Source organism: Venturia canescens, chromosome 5 (assembly GCF_019457755.1).
Source record: "Venturia canescens isolate UGA chromosome 5, ASM1945775v1, whole genome shotgun sequence".
Lineage (NCBI taxonomy): Eukaryota > Metazoa > Arthropoda > Insecta > Hymenoptera > Ichneumonidae > Venturia > Venturia canescens.
Window position 1 is genome coordinate 13,164,818 of NC_057425.1, and position 18,969 is coordinate 13,183,786.

The 18,969-nt window shown below is 43.2% G+C and overlaps 1 protein-coding gene across 11 annotated transcripts in view; it reads left to right on the plus strand.

Annotated features, from left to right (window-relative positions):
- The window catches only part of raskol (Ras GTPase-activating protein raskol), a 185,592-nt gene that overhangs the window by 163,031 nt on the left and 3,592 nt on the right, over positions 1-18,969 (plus strand). For 10 of the 11 annotated variants that reach the window (XM_043420547.1, XM_043420548.1, XM_043420549.1 and 7 more), the window contains 8 exons: positions 2,794-2,888; positions 13,284-13,567; positions 13,830-14,116; positions 14,206-14,538; positions 14,839-15,243; positions 15,668-15,834; positions 15,980-17,653; positions 18,170-18,294. In XM_043420547.1, coding sequence (XP_043276482.1) covers positions 2,794-2,888; positions 13,284-13,567; positions 13,830-14,116; positions 14,206-14,538; positions 14,839-15,243; positions 15,668-15,834; positions 15,980-17,653; positions 18,170-18,294 — 3,370 coding nt within the window. Of the gene's footprint in view, positions 1-2,793; positions 2,889-11,141; positions 11,569-13,283; positions 13,568-13,829; positions 14,117-14,205; positions 14,539-14,838; positions 15,244-15,667; positions 15,835-15,979; positions 17,654-18,169; positions 18,295-18,969 lie in introns of those variants that run through there. The other variant, XM_043420551.1, reaches the window with a different exon arrangement.

Below are 18,969 nucleotides of genomic sequence, written 5' to 3' on the forward strand. Positions count from 1 at the left end.
CATATAAGACAATATCAATTTTTTTAGATTTTTCTACCACATAGCTCTCGAGTAATTGAACACTAAAGTTCACGTGTATAAGCATAGAGTTTACATATATACAGTTATACATCTCGTGCATAAAAACTTCGATTTAACGCTCAATTATGCGATAACCATGTGGTAAAAAAATTTGAAAAAAATTGTATTTGTATATTTGATGCCAAAGAATGTTATCACCAAATTTCATAAAATTCTGATTATTTTGATTTCGTGATCCACTCTCCTGTAGTGCATGTTAGTCAAATGAGTGCTAAATTTTCAAAACGCTTATTAGACCAAGTTTAACGTATCGATTAAATGTACTGTTAGTTTAAGATGTAAAAATATTAAAACCGCTAGGTTTGCAAAACCATCAACTGATAAATGCAAATTTCCACGCTGACACATTTTCACTGGTATTTTTCAAAGAATGATCTGCGTTTTTTCATCGATTTTATTGCAACAAGTCTCATTTTGTTCGTCAACTGGTCCTTTATGAATCCACCATGTAGTTGTTTTTTAACTTGATCGTTTTACTGTTGCAAGCTAATTGTTCATTAAGTGAAAAAACTTTTTCATTCATAATTTCTGAAGGAATGAGTTTGAAGGAAAATCTACGTGGTGAATTCGTAGAGAATCAGTTGAGGAACAAAATGAAACTTGGTGCAATAAAATCGGTTAAAAAATACAGATGATTCTTTGAAAAATATCTGTGAAAATGTGTCATCATGGAAATTTGCATCTATCAGTTGATAGCTTTGCAAAACTATAATTTCAAATATTTTTTCACGTTGATAAAATATGCTTGAATACATATCTACTAACAATAAGTTTAATCGGTACGTTGAACTTGGTCTAAAAGCGTTTTGAAAATTTAGCACTCATTTGACTAGCTGCAGTACAGGAATTACGTTAAATCCAAATGGTCGCACAGGAAGTGTGCCTGTCATAAGAGTCCGTGTATAACCCTTCAAAAAATGTGATTTTCGTTGGTTGTTTTCTTCGACAACTGGACGGTAAATCCTACAATAATTCCGGGAGTAAATGCCCGTTGAATATTTCTAGCATATTTCCAAATTTCAACTCTCAAAGTTTGAATTTTCGATTTCCATCAGATTCCCGTGGACTTAATTGAATTGAATGATGAGCTATTTTCCGAAGGCTCGTTCCCTCCTCCCCAAACTTTTTTTCATCTCCGATTCTCCTCGATAGCTTCGTGTCCAGGTTGTATTCTATGCAGAACGACGAGTGCATTGTATTCGAGGAGGCGCGACAGATATTCGGCTAAGGTGAGAGGAAATCTGTATAGAGAAGCTCGGCACCCTTGTCGACGAGGAGATCCACGAGAGCTTTCAGCCTATGCTCGGAGAAAGAATAAAATCTTCTCGTCGAGAGGCTGAGCTCATTGTTTCGTTATTCATGGACTCGCACTCAAATGGCGAGAGTATATATTCTACGGAGTTCCAGCCAATCATCGTCGTAAATCGACATCCCCAAAATGACTACAAAAGCAGGGACAATATTCCTGATTCAGTGTTTTCGAATGAATTGCTTTGAACGGTTGGAATGGCGCGAGGGTGAATGAAGTAAAATTTAGTTTGAATCGACAACGATGAATTTGTTTTTTTTTTTTTCTCTTCATTTTCGCCATCTCCGATGCTCGACTATTTGAAATTGTAGAAAAATTGTTATCAAGAGTGCTGAATTCACGAAAAAAAGGTCCGAAAAACTTTGTAACTTTGTAGCGCGACGAAAATGTTGGAAATGTTTTCGTTCACTGAAAAAGAAGCGTCGAATTTAATTCGTGATGCGATAATAAAATAAATAATAAACTATAAAATAATCGCATCGTTAAAACTCGGCTATTTATTGCTCATCGAATATCACGTTTCAATCCCGAAATGGGTAAAAGTGCAAAGCCTGAACTCCGCGTACGTTTCCTGGCGTCAATTTCCGGCTCGTTATCCTCCGAGCGCATCGGGTCACCACGCCGGGGTCGCGTTCCTCGTTCCAGCGAACCTTTGACTCCTCACGAGTTTAGTTGCGAGTTGATACAGGGTCTCCGTAGCTCGGCGCATTGAGACCTCAGCGTCAATCGTATGGGAAACTCGCGCACAGTGCCCTAACGCTTGTGAAAAGAAAGGTGCGCCCGAATCGATTGCGCATTCAGTGGAAAAGGGCGCAATAAATCTTTTATACGAAAAAGGATTTCCACCGTATTTTCCATGTGAAAATTTTCCTCGTTTTCTCCCGATCCGGATTCCATCCCCAGCACTTTGAATCTCTGCATTCGAGCCGCGACAGAAAAAATTCGGAGCTCCCCTTTCGCCAAGGGCTAAGACGCTTTTTAGGCCAGACGAAAGGGGTTCGAAAGCAAAAAGATTTTTCGACTATGTCACAAAAGGAAAATCCTCATCGAGCCCGAATTACTCGCTGTGCTAACAAAAAGCTCCTCGATCTGCTCTTTCCTTCTCCAAATGCGATACACACAGAACAAAATCGTTACGCCAATTATCAGAATAGAGTCACATAAAGTAGAGGATTTCTTTTTTTTGCCCCCGCAGAGGGTCTTTCCGGTCTTAGGCTTGCGTGCACAGGGGCGTGAGAATCCCTCGGGAAATATTTCACTTCCCCCGGCACTGCTGGACCAGCCGAGAAATTCTCGAGATGAGCGCACAGTTTACGATCGTGCGCGCTCTCATAATTCCGCTCCGCACCCATCAATTCTCGTATTTACGATTTATTTATGCAAACATTTTTCTTCTCTTACAGACACATCGTACGAAAAGGCCTGCAGAAGGGGCAGCGCGCCCGCCACCCCGGTCCTGGGCGCGAGGCCACTCGATGTCACCCCCAACAGAATAGTCGTAAGTATTGAACAAAAATGAGACAAAATGTTGCCCATTTTTGCAGACTTAATAATTTTCTCACTTTTCTTGATTTTTCTTCCAAAACCAAATGAACCGCTGGAAGTTCGGCTCGAATTCAGCCCTCGTTCAATTTTCAATTCGAACTGTTCCCAAAAAGACTTTTTTTTCCTCATCCCGGTGTTTTCCGCTTGGATTTATTTACTGCGAGGCAGTGAAAATATTGAATTTCGAATGATTTGTGGGCTGACGCGATCCCGTGTGCTTCCAGGGTGTTTTTATCGAGGAGCATCGTTTCGCTACAGTTTCTGATTTGTGGCAGCGACGGAGAGCCCTCGAAACTCGTAAACTGTGGATTTTATCGGTCGAAAAGTTTTTCCCTGATCCACCGTATCGATTTTTCCTCGCCCTGCATGGGGCTCGGGTGTCTTTTCGAGGAGTCCTTGTACCAGCGCGTTTCACCTGGTGTCTTTCGACGTCCTTCCCAACACGGTTTCGACTCTGGAGTTCAGGAGCGTGTGAAAGCGAGCTTTGTATCAAGACGACAATAAAGTCGTCGAGAGTATCAAGATCGTGGTGAAATCAACATTCCTAAAGCCCGCGTTCGGTCAGCGATTCGGGGCTCCCGTAACTCCACTCGCTTTTTCTATGTCCAAACTCATGAAAACCGAATTATAGTCGATCGAATTCACACGCTCGCGCGAGAGTCCGGGCGAGTGATCACCGAAGACTTCCAAACGCGTACGCGTTACAAAATTATGGACGAGCGATTTTCCTCAAAAGTTTATCCCCTTCCACTTTGTCGGGTTTCACAAAATCGCCATCCCATTAAGGTGGCGCGTGATGCTCTATTTTTTCTTTATTCCATGAAAAAGGTGCGAATGTCCGCTGTCTTCATCGCCCAAGCCTCGTTCCCGCGTGCACGCGGTGTCCGCCCTTGTCACAATCCCTGTTGCAGGAAGCTGAATATCCGTGTCGGAGGAAATGGTCTGTGAATTTAAATTCGTCGCTATTTACTCGCGAGCAATGATTGAGCGATCGAAAACGAAGATTCGAGTCTCGATTAACGACCCCCAGAGCTATTGATTCGCAGCTCTAATGTCCCCGCAGAATGTGATCGATTGGGACGACTCGATCGTTCGGTAAGGCGCGTGTAATGGGAAATAACGTACGGTCATTCCCCACGCTCGTTATTTCTTTATCGCGCCGCCATCTTTCTTTCGTCATTTATCTTTTCGATTCTCGTCATGGTGCAAGTCTGTGGATATACGCACGCTCGTAGAATCGAAATGATCCCTCGTCAGTGCGTGTAAAAACGTTGAATAATTCATAGATCGCACCCCTTAAAAACGGCTGACTTTCTACCTGTGCCCGTTACGTTTTCCTCCAGGAGCATCTTCATTACGTCGTGGATGATTGTCGACCGAGCCAGCCAGACGAGAACTTCCCTGCTCATCCTTTCGCATGCGCGCCCTCAGCGAGCCGCACACGCGCACACGAACGAGCGTACGTCCTTAAACCTCGGAAATAATATTATTCATGTACGCGGCGTTTGCACCGTTTGTCTGCACCGATAACAAGTTTACCGAAAAACTTCGTCATCCCTTTTCCGTGCTTCCGCATATACGTGCACCTCACATTGGCCTGCTGGGACAAAACCAAGCCTCGCAGATGAGGGCACACGAATCACCAAAATTACAATGACAATGAGCACCCGCGGGGATCAAATAATCGATTAAGTCAGAACCGCTCTTTACCGTTACGTCAACACACCCGAAGGATATACGCGTCGTACGCGCTTAAGAAGAGCGAAAACCGGTCACGCGGAAGTATTGACGATATTTTTCTCTTTTTTCCCAAGTGACTAGCAGAATTCTCTTCCGGTGGATGAATAAAAATTCGAGAAGAAATTAATGGGTTGACGCGGTGAATGAATGAACGAGGCAATTTCGAGTCGAGCTAGCCAGCGCGGTCGAGGGCGATGAGCACCACTTTTTCCACAGTTTCATTCCACGCGCGGCCTATTCTCTGTCAGAGATCTCATTAAGGGCGTTTTTATGCCGAATTATAGATTGTTTTTTCATTGCTAATTATAGCGAAGGGTGAGTTTGTTGGATGCAAATATTGGATCGAGTGCGAAAAGTGCTTTTCATACTGTTCATTATTCGGCCAGTTAGCTTCCCTCTCACTTTTTTCGGCGGCCCTTTTCATCTGGTTCGTTGCACAATTAGCACGTTACTCGAGGCTCATCTTGAGTCTTGATTCCGAACATGCATGACCGGCACACACGCTGACTGGCGCGCGAAGCCGGAAACTCTGATGTGCGAGAGCAGCATCAACGATCCAATATTCCATCGAATCCCGTTAATTAAACGAACGGATGGGTGGACCTTCGATTAAAGTGAGACGAAGAGCCCAAGGGGAGGGACCGTAATTAACGCTCGACAAACACCAGGTGCCTCCGCCGGGTCCACAAACATGCGTATACACATGTATATAAATTAGTTCGAAATCGGATTTAACGACCGAATGTTACGTACGTAGACTGTAAAACGTCATGCTCAAAGTTTCGATCAGTTTCGATGCCTTTTTATTAACTTCATTACCTAACGAACGGCCCATTGTTTAATTAGGAACGAGATGAAACTCTTCGTGTTTCATCAAACTCGAATTAAACCCTGGCGGGATTCATTTTCCTGATAATTCGTGCCTCGCTATCCATTTAATTTGACAAATTTTGAACGATGCTCGTTTAGTATTTGCAATAACGATCAGCTAATTATTGGAAGTTGATTTTTTTTCTTTATTTTTGACATTGAGGGGTCCGCACCCTAATTATATAGACGACAAAAAAAACTATTTTGAAGAATTTTTTTGAGCGGTATAAATTATAAATAAGGATACAAAAAGTGTTAGGTCTGAAAAATAAACTCTTAAGATACACAACAAATTTTTTTATATTTATTTTACTCAGTTTTCGTACAGAAAAACAGGGGAGAAGACCGGTCCAAAGAAGAGATGGCTGTTGATAAAATCTCCGGAATGGATGATCGGAGAAAAAAAATAAAAATGGTTTCAGATTCGATAGGCTATAATGCGACTTTGAATTTTTTCAAAAATCACAAAATGGCGGCCATTTTTTCAAAAACTACGAAAAAGCACGTCTTTTTCATCGTTTTTTGGAAAAAACAATAGTTCCACTCGGAATTTCAAAATTTATATAATATGCGCCATAGCTATAGTCATAAAGAACACGTGGCAAAATTTTGGTAAAGATCGGTCGAATAGTTTCAGAGATTTTATCAACGAGCCCTCGAGAAACGTAATTTTGCAAAGGTAGGTATCGCACTACAAGCGCGGTGCGTGCAACGCGTTCAGGCAGCCAAGCAAACGTCGCTCAAAAGTACCCTCGGACTGCCCAGATCTTTATAAAATTTTACTTTCGAAAAAGGCAATAAAAAAATGAATTAAAAAAACAATTGTAATCACAGTAGACCCCTTAAAAAATCACATAAAAGAACCTTCGTACCAAGCAAGAATTTAAGCACATAATTATTACCCTCGTCTTTGTTTCGTCTTTAGATTATCTCCTTCGTTTTTCATTACATGAAAACAGGACGACGTGATAAATAATCCAATGATGTGTATATTCGCGTATCCGTGTCAAAATCGCACGTGTACCTTCAGTCCTCTTAGAGCCTCACGTGAGATTTTTGCCTACGAATAAACATTTGTCGTTCTCCATACGTTCTCGCGCACTCACTCCTCTCCGAGTGCATTCCTATTTCCTATTCTCTCGGGGAAAGATCCCATTGGAATGCCACTTCCTCGTAGATGACTATCGACGAGGGAGAAAAAACCGCACCTTTCTCTCGCGCTCTTTGCCTCTCACTCGCTCTCTTTTCTTACAGGCTGTCTTCGCCTAGGGATTCTTCGAGGCTGCGCTGCGACACATGCGTTATTCCATCGTCGAATAGATCCGATCTTCAGCCTCTTTCAAGGTCCCGCTCCTCTCCTCCACATTCGAGAGTTACGAGAGAATAATCTTATCGTTGAAATCTCACTGGCCAAATGTCTAATATTGTAGAAATACCGGTTATACGTAATGCGACCTTTTATTTAAAACTTTATTCAAATAATTCATCAAACGCAGCGATCGCTAGGTGAGAACTTGCGCAACAACATTCCACTTATTCTAACAGTCCAAACTTATTTGCTTCGCTGCTTCGATGATTCGACAAATTTTTCAGCGAACCACGATAATAAATACTCCGGACAATTCACTTTTTTCTAGCACACATTTTAGTGGGCTGTTATAAAATGAAATAAAATATTGTCCAAGAGCTCGCCTTCTCACAATTGCATCTCGGAGCATGCAGCGAATTCCTTTCGCTTTCCGTCATTCCTATACGCAAGATTTAAACCCAGGGATACTTTTCCTTCGACCGGAAGTTCCGTCGACCACGCCTCGACGAAATTAGCATCGCAGACGTTGAATCTGGTAACCGAGTCACACATCTCGAGTCCTTTGTAAAGACATCACGCGTGTCTCTCGCGTCTGGGACTCCTACGATCGATTCCTTCCTCAGTTTCCGGATTCCAGTGCATTGCGAATGAAATACTCGTGCTGATCGACGCGTCTATCTCCATTGAAATAATATTTTCAAATTTCAACTCGAACGCACTCGCGGCATGTGAATTTTTCGTATTTTCATCTCACACTGCCTCCGACTCCCATGAAAGAATCAACGTTAATCAATTCCGATTTTCCACTCAAAGGATTGCGTGCTCGCAGTGACCTGCAGGCTCGAGAGAGCCTCTCGCTTGGCTTCTCCGGATTGTATAGACAAATACGAAATGTTGATACAGCATGTCCGCAATTTTCCTGAGTACCCAACCGATAGAATAACTTTCTCGGAAGCCGTATCCTCGCTTACTGACCATACCTGACGTCTAATATCTCTGAAGGGAGATGGCAAATCGTTGCTTGCTCGATCCTCGCTACAGAGCTGTTGCCTCCAGAGGACCCGAAGCATCCTTCCAAACCGTTTTCATCCGACCACAAAATTCCTCAAAGATTTGGCCCTTTCATTCCGCAGGCTTCTTGCCCGGATACCCATACTCCGAGGAAAGCTTAGCCCCCTTTAGCCTCCACAATCCAAAGGATAATCTTGCGGGAAGAGAATTTAAAAAAATTCATTCGGTTTTTCGAAAAAATAAAAGGTCGAATGAACGCGAGAAATGTGTTATTTCGTTGAAAATTGACTGGATAAACGATTTTATTTGTGGCTTCGGGAAACTTGTAATTCGATCCACGAGGATGCGCGAGAAAACCAACGACCGTGATCGACGTGATCTTCCAATTTTCTTCTTTGTTCACTTTTCCGCGCAGCCCTGATTATAATTCCGGTTCAAAGGAGCTTTGATGGAGCTGCCGTAGAGCCTATACAGCCAAATACGACTGCGGAAAGTATCTCAACGAATTTTCTGTCAGTTGGAAGCGAAAGGAGGCAGTGAAAAGTGTGTAAACTGTTTTTCCCCGAAGAATAAAAACTCGGAAGATGACGTAAAGCGTTCCTGCAAAAAAGTGTTCCCCCCGGTTGCCCGCCGGGGCGCAAAAAATCATCCGGATTTAAAGAATCAAAATATTGTCAGAGGGTCGACAGAGTCTTTGGAAAACGTGATCTCTTTTCAGCCGAAACCTGAAAAAAAAAACAGTAGAAACAACAAACGTGTGAGAACGGACATTTTCCGAGGGAAGAACGCGGCCGAAGCAACCGAAAATTCCCGCACCCATTCGCGTAAGACTCTTCAATGGCTGCGGTTGATGCTCCAGTTTTTCCAACCCCGCACGCACCCCGAAAGGGGAAACGATCCTGAACCCACGTGTACGCGCGCGGTTGTGAACAAATGAGCCACAAAATCCGATGATGGATCGCTTCCGACGTTCTAGAAACAAGAAACTGTGCTTTGCAAGGGGATTTGAAAATTAGCAAAAAACCAAAGACCCGGTGGAGGTGGACACAGCCTCGGAGATGGACGGCGTCGTAGCACCAGAAAAAGTTCGATGCAAAAATTTCTCGGAAGAGGGATTCGCACGAGGGTGCTTTACCGTCGCAGCTGGGGAGGTTTCGAACTGGTTCAACGGGGACTCGAAGTCGCGAATCTTCGCTGATGAAAACAGTTGCGGATTCGCACCTACCGCAATTCATCGATTTTTCAACGTTCCTCAAAAAACGGATCCAGGACGGATCCACGAAACGGAAGAAACGAAATTTGCTTTCTTATTTCTCGAGCTCTCTGTTCATTCGTGCGAATCGAGCATTCAGTTACAATTCCATTTTCTTTCAAACACTTGATAACCGAGACTCGGTCGTTGCTTCATTTTTTCAGACGAAAAATCAATCATTGAAAAAAACAGTTGTCGATGTTTCGGTCCGGATTTTCGTTGAAGAGGACTTTTTAAATGCCGACGAATGATCGCGTCTCTGAATGGAATTTCCCTCGACGGGTTCGAGCCTGAAGATTTGTTTGAAAGGACGAACGAGTGTAATGGTTTTACGAAATGTCTGTATCGTGCTCTGCACTCGTGTAAAGCACGTTTCGTAAACGTCTTCTCGAATTGAGAACCCCTCGAGGAAATTTATGTGTTCTCCTCGTGGAGGGAACGACGCTTCCGACGAGGGGGTAGGAAAGATGGCGTTTCGGGTGCACGAGCACGACCAACACCGTCAAACTCTCTCGAATCCACCTTAAAAATGTATACGTACATCGCACTTACGTCATTGGATACGATTTGAAGTACGAGCTGGAAAGAATAAGACACGAAACTGCCCCACTTTGCAGCCCCTCGTCCGACTCCCTTCTTGGAGGGGAGAAATGCGTTTTCTTTTCTTTATTTCCTCTCGCTCGCTCTCTCAATCTACAAAGCTGCGCATTCGGGGTCCCCTCTTACGTCAGCTCCGATCGCAAGGATCCCTTGACTCCGTTTCGTTACCCCCTAAGAGTATACGCGACGGCATATAAAAACGGGAACCACCGGGGCGCCTTTGCCTTTCTTCCTTCCTTCGCTCTCCCTCTTCATCTTCCTCTCTCGCCTTCAAACTTCCCTGAGCATCTGCAGTCGCAACTGAGATTTCGTCCCGATCGTTTCAGCTGCTTTTTTGTCATTCGAATTCGCGAATATCTTTTTTTACAAAGTCCTTCAATTTCGACGATCTCAAGAACGCTGAAGAAAATTGTTAGCTTATCGTCGTCCACTTGATCGCAGTTTAAGACTCGAATGCTCGTTTTTATTATTCAATACTGTTTTTTGGAGACTCTTGCTCCTCGTTATTTCGGCAGTCAGAAAAATGACGCATCGTTTTTATTCCACTTGTTGATATTATTCAGAGTTGAAAAGTGCAGTGACAAATCGCCTGGCTCGAATCGTGCGACGGTCCCTTTGAAGTGTGTGCGCGTGTGTCAGTTGTGCGCGGGAAGATCTTGAAATTCTTGAAATTTCGTTCGGGCGAGCGAGACGAAACGTCGGCAGGCGAGACATTATTTCTCGTTCGACAAAACATCGAGGAAACGTCGTTGAAACATTTTGCCTGGAAATAATACACGCGAGTACGTGCGTAAATTAGCGCCAATTATTTCCTCGGGCAAACGGCGGAACGAGAAATTTTTTACTGTAAACGGCTGTTGACAATTAACGGGGAATCCTTAATTAATGTTAATTTACAGAGAGTCGCTAAAACTGAGGGTTCGAAGAGTCACTAACAGCAAGTTGAACGAATGAAGAGTTATTCAGCTGATCGATTACTAAGTACAGTTTCGGGAGGTCGAGAAAACATTGTTAACAAAATAAATTGTGTTTGGTTTATGAAAGTGTATTTAAAAAAACGTTAAATCATCGATTAAGAATATTCGCTAGTTTCACTCCTCGTGTTCTCGTCGTGCCGGTAACACGGTTGAAAAACCTCTTATCTGGTGTGTACACACATGCTCGATAAGCTCTGAACGTGGCGGTCCGCGACTGCGACGTTTCTGTCACGATGTTACAACGTCCGAGCACGTTCGACCGAGTCAGAGTCGTTTGACCGAAAAGATCGCCACGCGTTCGGTATTTTCGTTGTTTTCGGGATTCGATGGTAATTTTGGAAGAAATTATTGAAAATCGAAGCGTCAGAAGGTTCGAACCGATCGATCGGGACTTGGAGCAATAGGGGAAGAGAAACGAAAAGTTGCGCCCTCTTATCACCGGCTGAAGCGTCGATAAGATCGAAAACAAAGAGATTGCGAATTTTCTCGAGCAGAGGGAGAAAATGGCGGAGCTGAAGAGCGAATGACGAGTGCGAAACGTCGAAAAACCGAGTCTCATGACTCGAGGATTAAATTTGGACACATGAAAAATCGTGCCGACTGCTATAAAATTTGTTCGAGAACGTCGTCCCGCGTTAAGAATTTCTCCTTTTCAACTAAACGAAGCAAACGAGAGCGCGGCTTTATCGAGTTTTTGAAACAAGCTCTACGCAGGCTTCGAGCCTCCTCGATCTATGTCATCGATCAAATCGCTTGGATCACACGCCAACGCGAATCCGGATCGATGCGGAAGAGGAAAATGTGCGTGAGGGCGATGGAGGATAACGAAGACGAGAGAGTAGTGAACGTTATAATCAACTACTTCACGACTAGGGTAAATACACTTGGTTCGAGTCCTCGATTTCTTACAATGTTCACCGACAATCGAATTTCGATTCGTTATTATCCCATCGCCAGTTAAGGGGGAGTGCTGCTTTAGAAAGCCAAAAAATCTATTGTTTTCGGGAATATTTTTCGATGGACGGAAATAACTGAGCACAGCGGACTTTTCGGTATAGTTTCAAGGATATTTCAAAAGTACAAAAACATTTTTTTCATGTGAGAAATACACTAAATTTGTGGATGGTTTGTGCGCCAAGTCTGCTTGTCGAAGTTTCTCAGCTGCGTACAATGCTCGTAATTATTGTCTGCAACGAAAATTCCAAATTCTTTTTCCATCTTCATATATTTTCCTCCCATGCGAAACTACAAAACCCCAAAAAAATTGCGCTTTATTTAAATTGCTTAGAAGCGTTTTTTTTTTCAAACTCACTAAAAATATAGAAATTCACAATTTTTTCGGGTTTTTGCAGGTTCGTATGGAAGAAAAATATCTGAAAATGGAATAAAAATTTGGAATCTTTGTTGCAGACAATAATCACGATCTCCGCGTTGTGCACACACAGCTAAGAAATTTCGACAATCAGACTTTGCGCATAAACCATGTACAAATTGTTATTTCACAGATTAAAACAATGTTTTAGTACTCTTGCGTCATTTTTTCATCCACGAATAATGGAAATAACGTGACAAAACTTTGACTCAACTTTTCTTTGCTTTTCAACGTCGTTCCTGCTGCGTCGTAGTAATTTTCTGTTATTAATCGAGCGTAAATAACCCGATTCCATTGAAAGAAAGCCGCGATAACGCGGATTGTGTATCGATTGAAGGTCAACGTAACGCGTGTATAAGAACAGTGGGTATTGCGGCGACCAGCACGCGTGACACTTTCGCAAGACTTTCCTACGCGCGTTCTCTCACGTGGCATGGCATCGAGTTTATGTAGGTTCGAGATACTCACTCCGTATACGTGCATGTGTTCCTCATATACGAATACGTATGGAGGGCTTAACACACCGAAAGTTCTTTCTTCTCACGCATATGTATGCGAAGCGTTCGTAAACGCAGATAATGTTTAAGTGGTCGAGAGTATCCGTGATCCGGTAGAGACTCCACCTTTCACTGCAGGAACGCGCGTCGATGGAAATCCTCGAGCAAAGGCCAGTCGACAATTTCCTCTTGGTTGCTCTCAACGCTTTTAAATGTTTCTTACCACGAGGAAAATTTACGATTGAAATATGAAAACTCTAATCTCATTCGGGACATTTCAATGTCTTTGAGAATCAACGCGACGATTTGTCAAAATTCTATTTGTACGGTTAGAGTGGGTTCGTTTAATAAAACGCGGTGGATCGAGCGATTGAAAAAACGTCAGTTTTCTCGTCGTAATTTAAAAGTTTTCAATTTATCGTTTATTTCGATTTTCAATAAATTCATTTGTCTTCTGAGAAATTGAAGAAAAACGAACAAAAACTGGCTCATTCGATAAATAATTAATAACGCCATGCAACGAGTTCGATCGAAGCGGTGATCCCCTGCGGAAACTCCGAAGGTATATACTCGCGCCCGTTACTCCGGACGATCCCTTTCTTCATAAACTTAACGCTTTTGCTCGCCGAGAACGAGAAAAACAAAAGAGAGAATTTGTGAAACGAAAACTAATGCGTTTTGCTTTTCATGCATTGTTTTTTTTTTTTTTTTTTTTTTCAGAATTTCTTCTCCAAGAGATCGTTCCGCTCGAACCCCCTTAAGAGAACGAAGAGCGTGACGAAGCTCGAACGACAGAAACAACGAGGCGCCGGACTTCGCGGTTGTCGATCCCACGAATCTCTACTTTGTGGTCAGGCCGTGACCTCGATGGATCTCGCAGCTGTGACGCCGCTTCATCCGAGTCTCCTCGGTAGACCTCATTGTTTTCAAGTAACCCCGAGCACAGGTGGACCAAAGTACTTTAGCTGTAGAACTGCGCACGAACGAGATCAATGGCTTCACAGGTAAGGCTTTTCACTTCTTGCATTTCGCTGCTCCTCGTCTTCGTTCGATGATACAAAATCGATTAATTAGAGAGACAAAAACGCGATCGGCGAGTGTGAACCTGCTTCGATCGAATCATCACGAAAATGGCCATTCGAGAGCTCACACTCCCGTGATTAAAAAGCAAAATCGAAATGCCTAAGAACGCCGCAACGAAGTTTTGAAGAATAAAGATAAAAATATGGACGGAAAACGTCAGCCTGATCGTTTGTTTGCCAACAGCCTGAGAAAATCCGTTCAACCGGACGCCGAACAGACACGTCGAACGGACAACTCGCTGCAGATTTGGCTCCTCGAAGCCAAAGGCGTACCGATGAAGAAACGTTACTTTTGTGAGGTTTGCTTGGACAGTACTCTGTACGCTCGTACCACAGCCAAAGTGAAAACGGAACTGTGCTTCTGGGGCGAACACTTTGACTTTCATCATCTGCCCTCCGTCAATACTATTCAAGTTAATTTGTATCGCGAAGCCGATCGGAAGAAGAAACGTGACAAAAACGTATTGATCGGTAAGTTTAATTCGCTCGAAAACGATCGTACAAATTCATTAAAAGTTTGAATCAGACCCGGAGAATAATAAAATTTGATTTTTTTCCAGGCTCAGTCAGCATACCGGTGCACAACGTGACGTCACGTTATCTGACGGAGAAATGGTACCCCGTCGTGGGTGACAAGGGCCCTTTGAAAGAGCCACCCTCGCTGAGGGTCAAGTGTCGATTCCAATCGGTTGACATACTGCCGGTACAAGTTTATCAAGAATTTTTGGAGTACCTGAAAACCGATTATGCTTCTCTTTGCGAAAAGCTCGAACCGGTTATTGGCGTCAAAGCCAAAGAGGACATCGCCACAGCTTTGGTTGCGGTTATGCAACGTGAAAAAAAGGCTCCACAATTTTTGGCCGATTTAGTAATGATGGATATTCATAGAATAGGTAAATTTCATTAATCAAATTATTCATCAAAGTTGCCCATTTTACTTCGGAGAACGAGCGCAAATTTTCAATCTTATTTAAAAATTTTGTCCACAAAAATACCCGTCACGTTCAATCGACACTGATGAATTCGAATGAAATTTTTTCTCATTATTCTGCTTTAAAAAAAGCCACCATTCCGTTTGGATTATCGAATGCTGCTTCATAAAAGATTGTTCCTTTGCTTCGGTTTATGCGGACAGCCGATTGGGCGCGCGATGATTAGGAATAATATTCAATCATTTTTTGCCTAATTTTCAGATGACGAGAGGCTCACGTTCCGTGGAAATTCTTTGGCTACGAAAGCGATGGAAGCCTACCTTAAGTTGACGGGTGATCGTTATCTCCAAGACACTCTGGGCGCTGTTGTCCGAGCTGCGGTAGAGGGCGGCGATTGTGAAGTCGATCCTTTGAAAGTTGCTTCGGTCGCTGCGCTCCACAAGCAACAACACAATCTTCGTGCAGCGGTTGAGCTCGCCTGGAGTCGGATACTCTCGAGCCACGCACATTTCCCCCTCGAGCTGCGAGAATGCTTTCGCATTTTTCGCGAACGTCTAGCCGAAATGGGGAGGGAAGACATTGCTGACAATCTCATATCAGCTTCAATCTTCCTCAGATTCCTTTGTCCTGCTATTCTCAGTCCGTCTCTCTTCAATATTACCCACGGTGAGAGTTTCCGTCATTAAAAATTCCACAGAAATCGATCAAGCCGAAGACCTTTCAGTTTCGCAACGAAAGCCTCCGTGAAATAACGATGGCCAGTTTCTTTAATGAAAAAATTCTCTGCTCAGGTTCAAAATTCATATTTTAAAGAAAAAATCAATGTTCAAACGGGGACAGAATGATTGCCAGTCGATTTCCTGCAGTCGAGTAACATTTTTTTTTTAATACAAAAATTGATGGACGACCCAGGAAATTTCTGCAATTTTGGTTTGAGGATTTTGGGCATTTAGTTCGAAAAAAGTTGCTTAGCCTCAAGAAATAAGAAAACAAAGATTTACACACGCGCAGACAGAGTGAGGTGTTGGCTCCGATTCAACGTCTGATTAATGAACGTTCAATAATCCAAACCGTCATTTTATTTCGACAGAATATCCGAACGAGAAAGCAGCGAGAAATCTGACCCTGGTGGCTAAGACGCTCCAAACCCTGGCGAATTTCACGCGGTTTCAGGGCAAGGAAAATTTCATGGAGTTCATGAACGATGTGCTCGAAAGGGAGGCACCGTCGATGAAAAACTTTTTACAACTCATAAGTGTGAGTAAATTTGAATAACAAAGTAAACGAGAGCAATGTGTCAATTCGATTTCATATATTTTGTTTATCGTCGACGTAAACGACGAAATAATGACTCGGAGAAAAATTTGATCAGCTGAAAACAATTGTGCTTCGAATGTTTCAGAGCCCATTGCCAAAAGACGCGCCATCGAACAATTCCTTGGAATTCGACGGGTACATAGATCTGGGGAAGCAGTTATCGCTTCTCCACGCGTTGTTGCGTGAAAGCGTAGCAGCAACGCCGTCTTCGCCGTCATCGCCATCCTCGGCGTTGCCAGAAATATTGGACAGAATATCATCGGCTTTGGATCAGCCGGGCCCAAGTCCGACGCCGGTGTCCCACCGTTATCCGAACATCCAAAACAACATATTCCGTTACAACGATCCAACGATCGGTAACAGCAACACGAACCTTTCGATATCAGCGACATCGACGTTGAGTAATCACAGTACGTTGAACGGTACGTTGCGCGAGAGTAGCGAGGTTCTTCAGTCGAACACACTCGGTCATCAGAGCACGAGATCACCGAACGTAGTGAGAGCAGCGACTTTGCCACGAAACGCATATTTACCGACCAACGGAAAATTCCAATTGCAAATAAGCTCCGACGATTATCACCCGTTGGAGCCAGCGGCGTTTGTCTCGCGATCACCAACCCCGATAACTCGTCAGCACAGGCCGATAGGATCGAACAGGTCTGCGACAGCTGGTTACCGTTTAACGAGTTCGGCGAGTTTGGCAAACGTGAACAATTGCCAACAGAATATGCCGACGAGTCCAACGCGTTCGGAGAGTCACAGCAATCTCAAAGACTCCAATTACAACATCAATCAAAACAACGTTACGAACAACTCGATGGGAGGAATTCAGCTGCAGTCGTCGCACCATCAACTGCAGCAGCAACAGCGCCACAACAACGGAAGAATAGTCAACCTCGAAGTACACGATGACAATTACAATCACAACAATTACAACGTGTCTCGATCGGGGAGCAGAAATCATTGTAACAAAGAGGAACAAAATGCGAATCAGACGCATCAACAGAACTACAACAACGTTACGAAAACAACGGTTAACGCCAATCCGTCGATAGTCAATCACTCGAGCACGAATCTCACACTTTCTATCAATCATCAACCAAATAATAATTATAATATTGGTAAAAGCCACAATAATCCATCGACGAATACGACCGCGAGCACCACGGCCGCGATCACAACTACGGGCAATGGCAATTTGGACGAGTTCTCAGATTTACTGAGATACGCCGATGACGAAGCGTCCGAGTCGAAATCACAAAAGGGATCGCAAATTTCTATCTCGCAATTGAGCAACGTTGCTTCCTCCGGTTACCAAAGCTTCGCAGCCTACAGTCAAAGCTCCAGTCCCGTCGATCTTAGCAACAACGCCAACCCTCACATTTTGAACGCCGCACCTCTGGCTTTCGCCAATCCGGTTTATCACATGGAATCAGGACACGTTAGGAGCGGACGGCGTGGCAGCAGCAGCTCCGAAGAACGAGAAGGCGGCGGAGTCGAAGGCGTTCGTGGCGTCGATCTCAGCCCTTCTCCACCTCCACCACCGAGCATTAGAAATATTCAACGCAACGGACAAAATCAATGGAGAAATACGAATGCCTCGCATCGCACTAATAACGAACAGACCGCCAACGTTTGCTGCACCAACCTCAGGAGAAGACTGTCTCTCGACTCCACCAGAGATTTGTCCGACACCAGCGAGGAGGAAAGTTGTGCTACAAGACGGAGCAAATCTCGGAGTCACCGGAGCGTCGATCAGGTTGGAAAATCATCAGTATTTTATCAATACTTGATGAAAAATCATCTCGAAAATCATTGCAGGGACAAAATAACGAGAAAAATATTCAATCTTGTCGAAGATTTGGAGCGTAGATTTTTTTTTTTTAGAGGGTTGCTCTCACTTTCGGTGTTTCTTGGATGATAAATTTTCATTGCGTTAATAATTTATTTTACGAAGATAATCGTTAGGCCGGGATCGAATGAAGGAGCCTCGATTTCACTGCATCAGATGAAAAATAAAAAATGTTAAATCGAGAGAAATATTGAATTCTCTCGAGCGTATGATGTGCTGCTAATCGTCTCAACATGACTGCATGATTTCACCATGTTTACGAATCTTAACAGTTTCTCGCACTTTAAAATTGGCTCGTTGCCTGTAAATAACTAACTAAATTTCGATAGAATAAAATAAAAATGAATAATCAAATGAATAAGACTCTCGGCCTACTTTTCTGAATGTAACTAACACCCAGCGTGATATTTGTATCGTTTCCAGTACGAGGTGGAAATCGAGAGGTTGCAGAGTAGCGTTGACCGTTTACGTGCCCGTTTGGGTACGACCGACGATACCGAAATTGACGGAATAGCACCCGACGCCAAAATGAAGAGCATCATCTCCAGGTACAATACTGTCACATTTTCTCAAAGACATCGGAGTTTTCATCTCCTCGTGAAACCTCATTGGATTTAACGGTGTTCGTAAAAAAAAAATATGGCAGAGTGATGTGCAAAATACCGAATTCCCGTGTACAAATTTCGGGCAGGAACCTCATCGAATGATTATTTTTCTTCCTCCAATGATATTCACTTCGCGTTGAAGTAGAACGTATGAAGAGAAAAGATAAAAAACGGAAAGCTCAACTGACGAGAACTTGTGGCTGGATAGATCATCCATCGCGGTCCATTGCATTTCATTCATCAATAGGATTTCGAGCTAAGAAAAGTAGAGCAGAAATTCTTATTTTCTGGTGAAATGTACTAATTTGTATTCAGTCTTGTCTGACCTGTTTATAGAAGAATATGTGATGAAAAATCCTCCTTTTTCTTCTCGTTGGCCGTTGACGAAAGAGAAAAATTAAGAAAAACGAAAAAATCAATACGGACGTATCGAAATGAATGTATGTTTAACTTTATTGTGTGTTCCTGTGCATTCTATCCGCTGCATTTGGTATACTCTGGCTTGATCTGGATCTTGGTGTAAGAGTCAATTATATTTCTAAGCTTATCTTCATTTAACAAAAATGAAACAACACTATATTGAGTCATTTTCAAATTCAAAATAATCTAAAGGAAAAT